Here is a 12,621-nt window from a genome sequence, read left to right as displayed (position 1 = left end):
GTCACCAGCCTCCTATGCGGAAATTCCTATCTGAAAGGGAGATCGCTCAGAACCAACAACCCCTAAGTCAATCAGTCCTCCCCGCCCTAATTCATGCACAGGTGGGGTCTCTGGCAGGGAGGAGCTCAGTGGAGGGCATGTAAACCCCAGACTTTTGAGAGCCGGAGTTGCTTCAGTACCTGGCCTCTCTGGGCATCGGTTTATTCTTGACCAAAAATGCTGCCTTCAAGTTATCTGGGAAAGGCACTCCTGAAACCAGAGCCATCTTGTCTACCACATTCACCTGCCTCCACCCTAGTCCCAACCAGCTGCACTTGGTCACCCAAGGCCCAGGCCAAAGTCACTTTAACAACGTGGAGCGCCACCCAGGCCAAGCCTTATTTCTCAATCCAGAGACTAACTGGGAGTCCGGATGAGGGTGTGGTACACCGGCTTGACAATGAGATGGAGATGCAGTGCATTCTCCACCAGGTATTCGGAGTTGCGCCTCTGCAGATCTGCGTGGGCTAGGAAGTCGCCAGCCTCCTCGCTGCTCTGATGGAAGCTGTAGGCGTGGCGGACCAAGAGGCGGCCCTGATGGCGCGCACCCACCAGCACCGTCTTCTGGAAACTCACGCCCGCCGCGTCGCCACCGCTGCTAGCCGGCGTGACCACCAGTCGCGGCCTCCCGTCTTCCGGGCGCGCAGCCGGCAGCGCGGTACCCGCGGCGTCCGCGTAGACGGGCCGCAGGCTGACCGGTAGCCAGCGCGGGGAGAAGAGCACGTTCCAGGTAATCCGGCGACCCGCGTCGTGGCCGCTTGGCCCCAGCTGCGTCTGGAAGCTGGTGCTGCGATCGTCGCGAGCCGGGTTGTTGATGACCCACGGGGCGCCCCAGGCCGGGGCGAGGTAGTTGCGCGGCAGGAAAGCGCTGCTATTCACGTGGAAGAACTTGGCGTAGTGCAACGGCGAGGCGGCGTGGAACTGATAAGCCTGCAGCAAGAGATCTGCCACCGCCGGGCCGTGGCGCGCCAGAGCGGCCGAGCGCGCCTGCAGCTGGAACAGCTGTGCCGGCGGGATCATGGGGTAGCGGATGGCTCGCAGCGCTCGCTCGGCCACGGTGGGGGGCGGCCGCGCGCGGCCCAGCCACGCCTCCAGCGCGTGGAACAGCTCCAGCTCATCCTGCAGCACCAGGTCCGAGCGCTGCAAGAGCTGTGCCAGCAACTCGGGGCTCACGGCGCCCCACTCCGCGCTCCCCGCCACGGCAGAAAGGTTCCAAGCCAGGAACTGCAGGCAGCTCTCGCGCAGAGCCTCATCCCCGGTGCTCACTGCATACTGGTACCAGCCCACAGCGGGGCCCGCGCCTCCCGCCAGGTGCGCGCGCATGTAGTCGGCCACGCCTCGCTGCAAGGATGCTACTCGGTATTTGGTGGCCAGCCTATGCAGTGGGATAGCCTGGGCCAGTAGTACCGTCAGCTCACCACAGTACAAATACCTGCAAGAGAGTTGGAGAGGGACCCGTTGAGATGGCACAGTAGTTAAGAGCACTTTGTCGGAGCACCGGAGTTCGGTCTCCAGTATCCATCCGCATTGGGTGCCTGGAAAACCATCTGTAACTCCAGCCCTCTTCTGCCCGGAGCAGGGCACCCATTTACATGCGGCATACACTCATACAGACACACAAGTTAGTAATATGATTTAAAAAAAAAAATAAAAGTAGGGGTTGGGGATTTAGCTCAGTGGTAGGGCGCTTGCCTAGCAAGCGCAAGGCCCTGGGTTCGGTCCCCAGCTCCGAAAGAAAAGAAAAGAAAAAATAAATAAATAAATAAAAGTAGAGATCCGAAGATCAGAAGATCGGCAGGGCTGAGTCTTGTCAAGGCCAACCACACCACCCCAGAACCTAGAGGGGACACAGGTTTATGTAAGGGATAAACGGGATGAATGGGCCTTGAGGCTTCCCGTGTTTCCCTCCTGACCTGTTGAGTCATCTTTAGCTTCTGGTGCTGTGGAAATCATATGGATTTATTGAGCATCTACACGTCTAACGATAAGCGCAAACGAGAAGGGGCTGCCAGTAACCGTGGTGTCCACAGTCTGGATTTAGATGCCCATCTGACTTCCTCCTTGCCGTTAGACAAGGCGAGTCCAGAATGTGGAGAGGCAGTGAAAAATCTGGCTACACAGTACACGGCCAACCCGTGCTACTTTCTGTTCCAGCTCTGGCTTTTCCTCTGATCCCCTTTCCCTCTTAGTTATGTTACTGTCTTTGGTTCTCTTACAGCGCTGCCCCCCTTACAGCGCCGCCCCCCAGCCCCCGCCTCATTCTTCCTGGCACACAGCACCCCACTTGGCTCTATGGGAAAACCTTCCGTTTTATCCCTATTCCTGTTGCCTGGAACTTGGAGGTGTTGTCTCGGAGGTGCAGCTTGTCTGAGCGGTTAGAACAGGGCTACCTCCTTAGACCGTTTTACAATTTTGCAAGGTTTTCCCTGTGCAAGAAGGAGAGGCAGAGGCCGTTGACCTTTCCACTCCTTAAGCTTTCAAAGCCCCGTGGCCATTTAAGATACTTGAAACTGACCAAGAGTCTGTTGTTTCTATAAGTGTTCTTAGCCAGGTTTGAAGTAGCTCAGAAGGGACCCCCAAAGGACAGAAGGGACACGGGACATAACAGGGAGGCCAGACTTCTGTGACCCTGAAGGTGGAGAGGCTGGGGCGCTGCGGTCAGGATACAGCATGGTGCCCTTTCCCTGCCCTACCTGATGAACTTGTCAAAGACGGCAGCACAGTCCCGGGGTTCCTGCAGCACCACCTCACTCTGGTTGCTCAGCAGCTCCCGGAACAGCTCACTGTGTAGCCCCAGCAACAAGCGATGGGTGTGGAAGGCTCGGACCTCGTCCGTGCCCACAGCTTGTACTCGGAGGACGACATCACTGGCGTTGCCGTGGCGCAGCAGGTCCTGCAGTCGCTGGAGCAGCATGTGGGAGTGGTTGATGGAGGTGCCTGCTGCCTCCCCAACCACATCGGCTCTCTGAGCTGCAGCAGGAAGGGACATGGCAGAGCCTGAGAAGGCACCCGGCCTGGTGCTTCCAACTAAGGATGCAAAAGGACGGACTGGTGGCTCTGTGGCAGTGTGCAGGAGAAGGCTGAGAGAGCTGTGTGCACACACAAAGTGCATGAGTGCATGAGTGCCCAAGGGCTAATTCATCCTGGGTGTACATGGTGACCCCAGGCAGATTCAGGAGTACGTTCTCAGAAGAGCATGTTCTGGTCGGGCAGAAGTCAAGGACCAGTTGCTGCTTCCATGACCTGATGTCCATGGTGCTTGAACCTCAGGTGAGGGTGAAGAAAACCCCAGGTCCCACCTCTCTCACCAGCTCAAAAACTAGTCAGAGGTGGCACAGCCTTGGGTACTGAGAACTTACATGGCTGCCGCCAGTTCTCACACTCAGGACAGCTCAGGGGCCAGAACAGATATGTAGTAAAGACACACATGAAAGGGTGAGACAGAAGGATAGCTCGAGTTCAAGGCCAGCCTGGGCTCCATAGCCAGTATCAGATCAAGTGTCACTGCTTAACAAGACCCTGTCTAAAAGTGGGGCAGGTGGGACATCAGATGGCTCAGCCAGTAAAGGTAGCTGCTGAGGACATGGGTTTGATCCTGGGGACACACATGGTGTAGGAAAGAACTGATTCTTGAAAGTTGTCCTCTGACCTTCAACACACACACACACACACACACACACACACACACACACACACACACAGAGAGAGAGAGAGAGAGAGAGAGAGAGAGAGAGAGAGAATAAAGAGTAAAATAAATAAAATGTAATTGGGGTAGGGGACTCCTGGAGAAAGAGACAGAGCTCCGTTGGGAAAGTGACTGACATAGAAGCCCGAGGGCCCGGATTCTGTCCCCAGAACCCAGGTAAAGCAGCTAGATGGAAGGGCCATGCTTGTAACCCTAGCACTATGGAGGCAGACAGGTGATCCCTGAGGCTCTCTGGTCAGCCAGCTCAGCCTATGCAATGAGCTCCAGGTCAGTAAGGGAAACTGTCTCAAGATCCAAGGTGGACGGCACCTGGGGAAACATACCTTGGCCTCGGCTTCCACATGCACATTCAGCACACACACATACATGCACACATACACATGCACACACATACACATACACATGAACACACATACACATGCACACATATACACACACATACATATATACATATACATGCACACATACACACCACATACATATGCACATACACATATACGTGCATCTTCACACATACATACTTGAACAGTGAACATATACATTCACACATACACATACATGCACACATTCACACATGCACATACATACACACATATAAACATATACATACACACCACATACACACACATGCATATACACATATACATACATACATACCACATGAACACACATACACATGCACATACACACATATACATACACATACATACACACATACATGCACATGCACACGTGCGTGCACACACACACACACAAATCAATTTTAAAAATAAACAAATGCCCAAGTGAGCAGCTTGGAACCAGCCAGGGAGAGAGTGCACAGAGACAAAGGGGTACAGCCAGCCCTAAAGACCTCAGTGGGGATGGGCTGGTGGAGCTCATGGTCAGGGACAGGGTTAGGGAGACCACAGTGAGACTGAAGCTGGGACAGCAGGCATAGGGTTTTTGTCTGTTTTCTTTTTAGCTTTTTGAGATAGGGTCTCTTGTAGCTCAGGCTAACCCCAATTCATTATTAGCTAAGGTTGGCCTTGAACTCTTGACCCTCCTCCCTTGTCCTACGTGCTAGGATTACAGGAATGCATGACCACTCCCCAATAAGAAGCACTGCCCCAGCCCTACTCAGCGAGACAGTAAGGGACCCAAGGAAGTACCAAGGACCGAATGTTGAAGGAATAGGATTCTAGGGGTAACAATGTTAAAACTAGCCTCTCCCTTCCAAGGAGGCCTGTTTCTTGTGTTCTCGGGGCAGCTATGGGGTCAGATGGGGACACATGCTGAGTTATAGAAAAGACAGCCCCCAGCCAGAGCAGCGCAGGGAGCCTTGCAAACCGAGAAAAGCAGGCGGTTAACAGTCTGACAATTGCAGAAGGGCACCAGCAGGCAGCTCTTGTGTGTGCGCATGCGCAGGCGCACACAGTGGGCACAGGGCCTATGTGTGGAGTGTTGAAAGGAAGGCTCGCAAGAGTGAGCATCTGTGTGTGGGAGAGGGAGACCCAGCAAGGGAGAAAAGGAGCAGCTGCTGGTGGTGAATTTCCCAGCCCCGCCTCCCCAGCTGCCACTCTGAAGGACCTGAATGCTGATGGCGTCCCCGTGCAGCCTCTGCCTGGACCCAGCTGCCTGAGACAACGAACAATAGGGGGTCTTTTGTCATTAAGACCCCTGCCTGCTGGCCAGCCCCTCTTTCCCTTGAAGTCCCCTTTCTCTTTGTCCCCTTTCTCTCTGTCCTCGGAGATGTCCAATCTCTCCATGTTCTCTGGAGCCGGCTGGCGGGCTCCACCTCCTGGCCAGCCCTATGTAGCTCCTAGCAGAAGTTCTTACCCCCAACCCTTACCTTTCTCCTTACCAGGAACCTGATCCCTGTACCGCCCACTCACCTGCACGAGTGGCCAGTCCCACCAAGGCCAGGATAGCCCAGAAGCTGCCCCAGGACCCGGGCTTGCAGGAGCCTTTTCTAATCATCTTTGTGCTCTCTCCCTAAGTCCACTGGAGGGACTGTCAAGTCCAAAGCACTCCAATCCCATCCCTCCTCCTTATATAGGATCCAGCAAGAGGACAGTACCCCCTTCCCTCCTCGCCTCCCTCCCCCTACCAGTCTCTGCCATGGATTGGTTGAAGCTGGCCCCTGCTGTTGCCTAGGCAACTACTTAAGCCAGAGTGTGGCAGCCCCAGGGGCTATTGTGCAGGCCTGGGTCCCCAAGGGGAACAGATCCGGACACCCTCCCCCGCCCCCAGACAACCCAGCAAAGCTAGCTGTTCCCCTCCGAGGAAGTTTTAAGCTCTCTGAAGGGCAAAGCAAAGGGCTTCAGGACCCCTGGCAGCCACCAACCCTAGGGCCCCAGCCCCCAGGCCCAGCCTCCATCCTGGCACCGAGCATATTTGGCAGTGTCCTGGTGAGCTGGCTGCAAAGGGAGAGCCTGGAGGAGGCAAGGAAGAGCTGGCTCAGGGCTCTACCCCTCCCCCTCCCCCATTTTAGGATGGATCAGTTATCCAGAGGGGAGGATAAGGACCTTGAATAGGGGTATGGATGGGGTAATGGGGATTATTCTCTGGCTGTTTGTTGAAGAAAGTTCCTGTCATGCTCTGGAGAGGATGATAAGCCTTTAGAAAAGCTGCGGAGGGATTGACTGTCTCCCACCAGGGAGCACTATACTGTGGCCTTTGCTCTAGGAACACAGCCCATTCCTCTACCAAGACAGCCTGAGTCTTCAGTTCACACCTATGCATGACCCCACATTTCGAGGTTCCCCTCCCTAGAAGGTGCCTTTCACCAGTTCCAAGAAGGCATGCAGCAAACTTGGCACCATAGTTCACGTATAGAGAAACTGAGGCAGGGAGCTAGATTGCAGTCTCAGACAGAACAGAGAAATGCCCTAAAAACAAAGGCAACGGGGAAGGGGAGGGTGGGGTCTAGAGTCCTGTATATGTGTGTTCATGTCTATGTGTGCATGATGCATATGTCTGTGTGTACATGTGTTCATATGTATGTGTGTTTGCATTCATGTGTATGTGAATGTGCATGCATGTGTATGTGTGTGCACACATGGGTGGGGGCATATAGTGTGCATGTGTATGTATGTGTGTGCATACGTGTGGAGTGTGGAGAGCTGTATGTTGTGCATGTATATGTGTGTGCATGTGTGTGAGCACACATGGATGTGGGCATATACTGTGCATATGTGTGCTTCTGTGTGCATGCACACATGGGGGCATGTGTTGTGCATGTACATGTGTGTGTGTTGAGACCTCACTTTCACATAGAATCTACAGGATTTGCTCCCACTTCCTTGTGAGAAGGACTCCCTTGAGGTTCATGAAACATGGAAGTCAGAGGATCCTGGGAAATCTGAGTTTCTCAGAGGCCAGATCCTGCTCTAAGGATGGGTTGAAACTTCTTGCCCTTGCTCTTTGGATCCCAGGAACTAGATTCATGCATTGGGTTCCATCTCTTTCCGGTGCAGAGATACCCAACAGCTTCACCTCCTGGAGCCACAGAGAAAGCACAAATTGGGTCTGGCACCAACATTGTCTGGGTTGGCAGAATAAGAGCTGCCCGGCTGGGGTTGGGGATTTAGCTCAGCGGTAGAGCGCTTGCCTAGTGAGTGCAAGGCCCTGGGTTCGGTCCCCAGCTCCGGAAAAAAAAAGAAAAAGGAAAAAAAAAAAAAAAAAAAAAAAAAAAAAAAAAAAAAAAAAAAGCTGCCGGCTTAGCAGAAACGCCTCCCAGCTGAATGAACTCTCATGCCTGGTCTTCCTTGTTCAGCTGCACCATGGGTCCCCCACTGGCTGCCCGCCTAGCCTTCCCAAAGACTGTACAACACCTAGGCTCAATTGAGGCAGCCAGAGCCTATGTGGATCAGGGCTATCCGGTCATGGAGGCAGCATCACTCCCATGCACAATGCCCATCAGAAGGAATGATTGTTTCTCAGTAGGCATGCTTCATACCCCTCCTTGGCGACCCTCCATTAGATTCTCGTGATGCCTGGTCTACCTGCACTGACATCTCCCGTGCTCCCCTAAGGACCTGGAATACCCAAGGGCAGGACTGGACATTCTGTTTCCTCAGCAAACCAACTGGTCGTTATGAATAAATACTCCAAGCTATGATCTCTGACTGACATCTCAAGTGTGATGGACCAAGAGGTCTTAGGCTATCAAGAAGACTGTCTGTTCCCCGTCTCTAGCAGGCTCTTCCCATGATTCTAACTTCCCTCAGCCTTGCCTCTCTCCTAATGATTTAGAAACTGACCCACGGATAAAGTTTCCATTGCTACAGTGTGTGTAAGTGTATGTGTGCATGCATGTGCTATCTATTCATACATGTCTGTGGTGGGGGAGTCTCGAGTATGGATATGTATAGAAGAGTGCTCAGACTACACGGTCTTCAAGGTGACAGATGGACAACACCACACTTTATTCTCTGCCTTCCATCCCACCACTCCCATAGTCTGGAAGCTCCATCAATCCTTGAGCACAAGTCTAAAGACCTTGTACGCGAGAACATCCCCACAGAGGAACCAGTGAAGTGTGACTCCCTGCCCAGCGTACATATGCACTGTATAAGGGACTTATTTATGCCCAGCCAGAACAGACATGGCATGGGCATTAATGTCCATACAGTCAGGGTATCTCTTCTTGGAAGCTAGGTCAAGCCCAATAAATGATCTCCATGTAGCAAGGTATCTCAAGAGGGTCTAGAAGCAACTGGAAATTTCTATAGTCGTGGAAGGGTGAGTTTCTGAATCTTTGCAGATTCAGAAGAAGGTGAAAAGCAGACTCTGGACACTAAGCTTGAGGGAACATGGAGACCCAGACTGTCCCTACCTAGCAGCCTCCTTACACTCATGTCTTCTATCCTGTCACTTCACTGGGCAAGAAGTCTCAGGCTGAATCCACCCAGTGGACCCACTAAAGATAAAAGAAAGGCCTGGTGAGATGGAAGCAGGAGAATCAGGATTTCAGGGTCAGCCTCTGCTACATAGAGCACATAGGGCCAGCCTGGGCTATAAGAGATTCTTCTCAAAAGGGTAAAGGATCACCCTAAAGTTACTCACGTGCTGTGGGCAGCTCACAGTGGCACAGCTTCTCACCTGTTCTCTCCCTTGGTCACATCCTTCCCCAGCTAACACAGCCAGCCATCTACTCCATAGACCTCTCTTCCATGGAACCTCCGCTTATTCCCAAGAACATTGTGTGAAGGAGTGAAACAGAACAGTCCTAGGGGAGACAACAACGGGAGGAACAAACTTGAATTCAAATCCCAATGACCATACCTGTGATTCCCACCAATGTGCTGACCTATGGCTCTTGGTCTCCTCTGTGTTAACACAGATAGGCAGTTAGCTAAGTGGGGCTGCCATTAGGATGAGCAGTGGCAGAACAAACAGATGTGGGACCCATGGATGCTCCCTCCAGGTAGCTCTGGATGGATGGACTGGTGATGGGTGAAGACTGGTGATGGGAAATCAAGGTGTGTTGCTGTTGGATAACAACATCTTTCACTTTACACAGCTAGGTACATGCCTATGGGCAATTCCTTCCTCTGGGGTGTCAATGTTGCACCCTGGCCACTGACATAGATACAATGTAGGAAGAAACTCCCCTCACCAAGACTAGGAAACACTGTAGCTGGGCTTGGTTACTTTGTGGGTTCTTCTTTCTTCCCCCTTTCAATCCTGCTAACACTAGATAAGAGAGGGAAAAGGATAGGGAGGAAAGATATCCCTGAATAAAGTCAGGGGTCAGAGAGGGGGCAATGTCATTGTTAGACTACTTCCCATTGACTAGTGGCCTCAAATTCCTTGGGGCAAGTTTGATCTTCACCGTCAGGATATCTAATTTCTTCTTGTTTCTTCTTTGCACACAACTATTTAATAAACGGTCAACAATGGCAACCAGCAACCTTCCACCTCTCCCGGCCCTAGCATTTATATACCCTCTGAAAAGTCCCCAGGATTCCAAATGTCACACAATTGTAGAAACTATCTGCTGCTGGCAAATTCATGCCCTTGCTAGAGCATGAGGCAAATCATAGTCAGCTGATATGGACACTCTGAAACAGCCCTATATCTTGCACCTGGGATTAAAACAAAAGCATTCTTTTTTTTTTTTTTCTTTTTTTTCGGAGCTGGGGACCGAACCCAGGGCCTTGCGTTTGCTAGGCAAGCGCCCTACCACTGAGCTAAATCCCCAACCCCAAACAAAAGCATTCTTATAATAGTCCTGCACAGGCTGTATACCTCCTGATGACTTGGTGGTCCTATTTCTGTCACCACCTGTGCCCAGTCAGGTACTGCTACTCCCTGGAATGTCAGTGCTGATGGTGCTGTTCTCCTGGTTATGGATCTTGTAGACCCCAGCTCTTGTTTTGTGTAGCTCAATGTCATTGGCGAGCATGACATCTCCTGTGGGGTGTGAAGGGTCCTGGAAGTCTTGTGTCCCTGAATTATAGCATTTTCTGTCTAGAAAGCTACACCTTTACCTTGAAGATTCCAAGGCAATTAAATAACTATTTTCTTATTTATATGTATGAGTCTTTGCCTGAATGTATGGCTGTGCATCATGGGTTAGCTTTTCTTCTAGGCTCCGCCCAACAGTTACCTAGCAACAGCCAGGTATAAGCCTGGTTTGCCATAAAAGGACTGTTTGCCCACCCCACCCATTGGCCTCTCTCTCTCCCTCCCTCTCTGCCCCAATGTGTTCCTGGATGATTACTTCTCTTTCTTATCTCTTTCTGTCCCTTTGTTTCCCACATCCCCCTTCTCATGTCCCAAATAAATTTCATTTTATACTAGACCCGTTGTATGGCTGGTACCTACCTGGTGGTAAGGGTGGGGTTGGGGGCGGTGTGCCTCAACATGGGCCTACTAAGGCACTCCCTCCCACCACATCATGCCACTGCATTGCAAAACATACCACCATGTGCATATAGTACCCCCAGGAGCCAGAAGGGGACATCAGATCCCCCGAAATTGGAGTTAACAGATGTTTTTGAGTTCTGGGAATTGAACTCTTGTCTTCCAGAAGAGCAGCCAGCACTTTTAACTCCTGAGACTTCTTTCCAGTTCCTTCCAAGGCAGTATGTGTGTGTGTGTGTGTGTGTGTGAGAGAGAGAGAGAGAGAGAGAGAGAGAGAGAGAGAGAGAGAGAGAGAGAGAGAGAGAGAGAGAGGGAGAGAGAGAGAGAGAGAGAGAGAGAGAGAGAGAGAGAGAGAGAGAGAGAGAGGGAGAGAGAGGGAGAAAGAGAGAGAGAGAGAGAGAGAGAGAGAGAGAGAGAGGGAGGGGGGGGGAGAGAGATGCTTGGAGGCCAGAATACAGTGTTAGATTCCTGGAGCTACAGTTATTTAGAAGGTTGAGAGCTATCAAAGATGGCTGTTGGGAAAACAAACTCATCCCATGGGGATGCTGGGAACTGAACTCGGTCTTCTGCAAAAGGTGAATCAAGCCACCTCCCCCCATTCCAAATACGATGGGTAGATAGACAGATAGATAGACAGACAGACAGACAGACAGACAGACAGACAGACAGAGAGATGCAAAGATACTTTCACAGGGAGGGACACAAGGGCAAAGATAGCTGAAGGCACAGATGTGTTTTAGCAAACGTAGCTTCCCTCTTCTACTCTGTCTTCGCCTCATCCCTGGTCCAATGCTCTGGTTATCCGTGTAGGTCGCAGGAGAGCGGTAATGGAGAACACTGGGCTCCCTATAATGTTTATCCTGCAAAATAAAAATAAATAAAGTGGGAGCGGAATAGGGAAATAGGTAGTCCCCTCAGACATGATTGACCTTCCCAGCGCCAGTCTTTGACTCACTCCTGCAGGGAGGTGGAAGTCTGCTGGGTCTGTCTGGGACACTTGTGTTTTTTCTGAGCTGAATTCCCAACACTATACTCAGAGACCTGTCCTGAGCAGACAGCACCTACCTCGGTCTCATTGCTGCTAAGGGGGCTTGGCAGAACCTTTCGGAATCCCTGTGTGGCCACTGGGGGACAGGTAGCAAGGCTTCTGCTGTGAGAATAAAAATGAGCTCAGGATCAGGTGCTTAGCTCCAGCCCCAGGCATGGGATTTACCTCAGGGAACCTGAAAATGCCTGTCATTCTTGCCACAGTTCCTGGTACATTTCCAGAAGCTAGACCACAGTAGTGGCTAGAATGAAAATGGCCCTCGTAAGCTCATATATCAGCACACTTAGTCCACAGTGAGTGGAACTATTTGGGAAGGATTGAGAGGCATGGCCTTGTTGGAGGAGGTGTGTCCCTGGGGGTGGGTTTTGAGGTTTCCTAAGCCCAGCCCAGGCCCAGCCTCACTCTCTGTCTGCTACCTGAGGATCAGGCTGTAAAGTTCTCAGTTACCACTCCAACATCATGCCTGTCTGCCTCCCACCATAATGATCATGGACTGACTAACCCTCTGAAACTATAAGCCAGCCCCACTTAAATGCTTTCTCTTATAAGAGTTGCCTTGGTCCTGATGTCTTCTTATAGTAGTAGAAAAGTAACTAAGGCAACCATGGAAAGTGACTCCAGGGTAGACTTGAGTTGTACACCCCAGGCAGTACCACTAAAGTCTGTTCTGATGCCCACAGTAGGCCGACCTGGTTATTCCTCATTCAGGTGCAGGGAGCTGCTTGCCAGGGACTCCAGCTTCTTTGCAGGTCGCCGGCACCGGCTGGTGTTTATTTACCAGGGAATGGGGTTCCTGAGAGCTGCTTGGCTGCACCACGTCCAGGGGAAAAAACAGCTTGCTGGACCACAGGGTCCTGCGCTCCTCACCCTGCAGGCAGCCTTGGCAGCCTTCTGCTCAGGGCAGCACAGCACATGGCTTCCTGCTGGTCTTTGTTCCAACGTCTGCTGTCCTCTGGGTAACCTGGACCTCATCCCA

At 51.9% G+C, this 12,621-nt stretch overlaps 1 protein-coding gene across 1 annotated transcript; it reads right to left on the bottom strand.

Moving 5' to 3' along the window:
* Positions 1 to 169: 169 nt before the first annotated feature.
* Positions 170 to 5,787, bottom strand: Btbd17 (BTB domain containing 17). The gene is made up of 3 exons (XM_032913302.1): positions 5,620 to 5,787; positions 2,733 to 3,009; positions 170 to 1,471 (listed from the first exon to the last, which is right to left on the bottom strand). Exons 1-3 carry the CDS (start codon positions 5,702 to 5,704, stop codon positions 397 to 399), a joined length of 1,437 nt encoding a protein of 478 aa, XP_032769193.1. The 5' UTR covers positions 5,705 to 5,787; the 3' UTR covers positions 170 to 396.
* Between the last annotated feature and the right edge of the window lie 6,834 nt (positions 5,788 to 12,621).

This window comes from Rattus rattus, chromosome 9 (genome assembly GCF_011064425.1).
Source record: "Rattus rattus isolate New Zealand chromosome 9, Rrattus_CSIRO_v1, whole genome shotgun sequence".
Lineage (NCBI taxonomy): Eukaryota > Metazoa > Chordata > Mammalia > Rodentia > Muridae > Rattus > Rattus rattus.
This window is presented reverse-complemented; position numbering and strand designations above follow the sequence as displayed.

What these genes read in the sequence shown, in the direction of transcription:
- Btbd17 (XM_032913302.1), bottom strand. Translation starts at nt 5,704, where the DNA reads ATGATTAGAAAAGGCTCCTGCAAGCCCGGGTCCTGGGGCAGCTTCTGG. An exon ending in GGGACTGGCCACTCGTGCAG is followed by an intron (nt 3,010 to 5,619) that starts GTGAGTGGGCGG and finishes TTCCTGCTGCAG; the next exon opens with CTCAGAGAGCCGATGTGGTT. An exon ending in GTCTTTGACAAGTTCATCAG is followed by an intron (nt 1,472 to 2,732) that starts GTAGGGCAGGGA and finishes ACTCTCTTGCAG; the next exon opens with GTATTTGTACTGTGGTGAGC.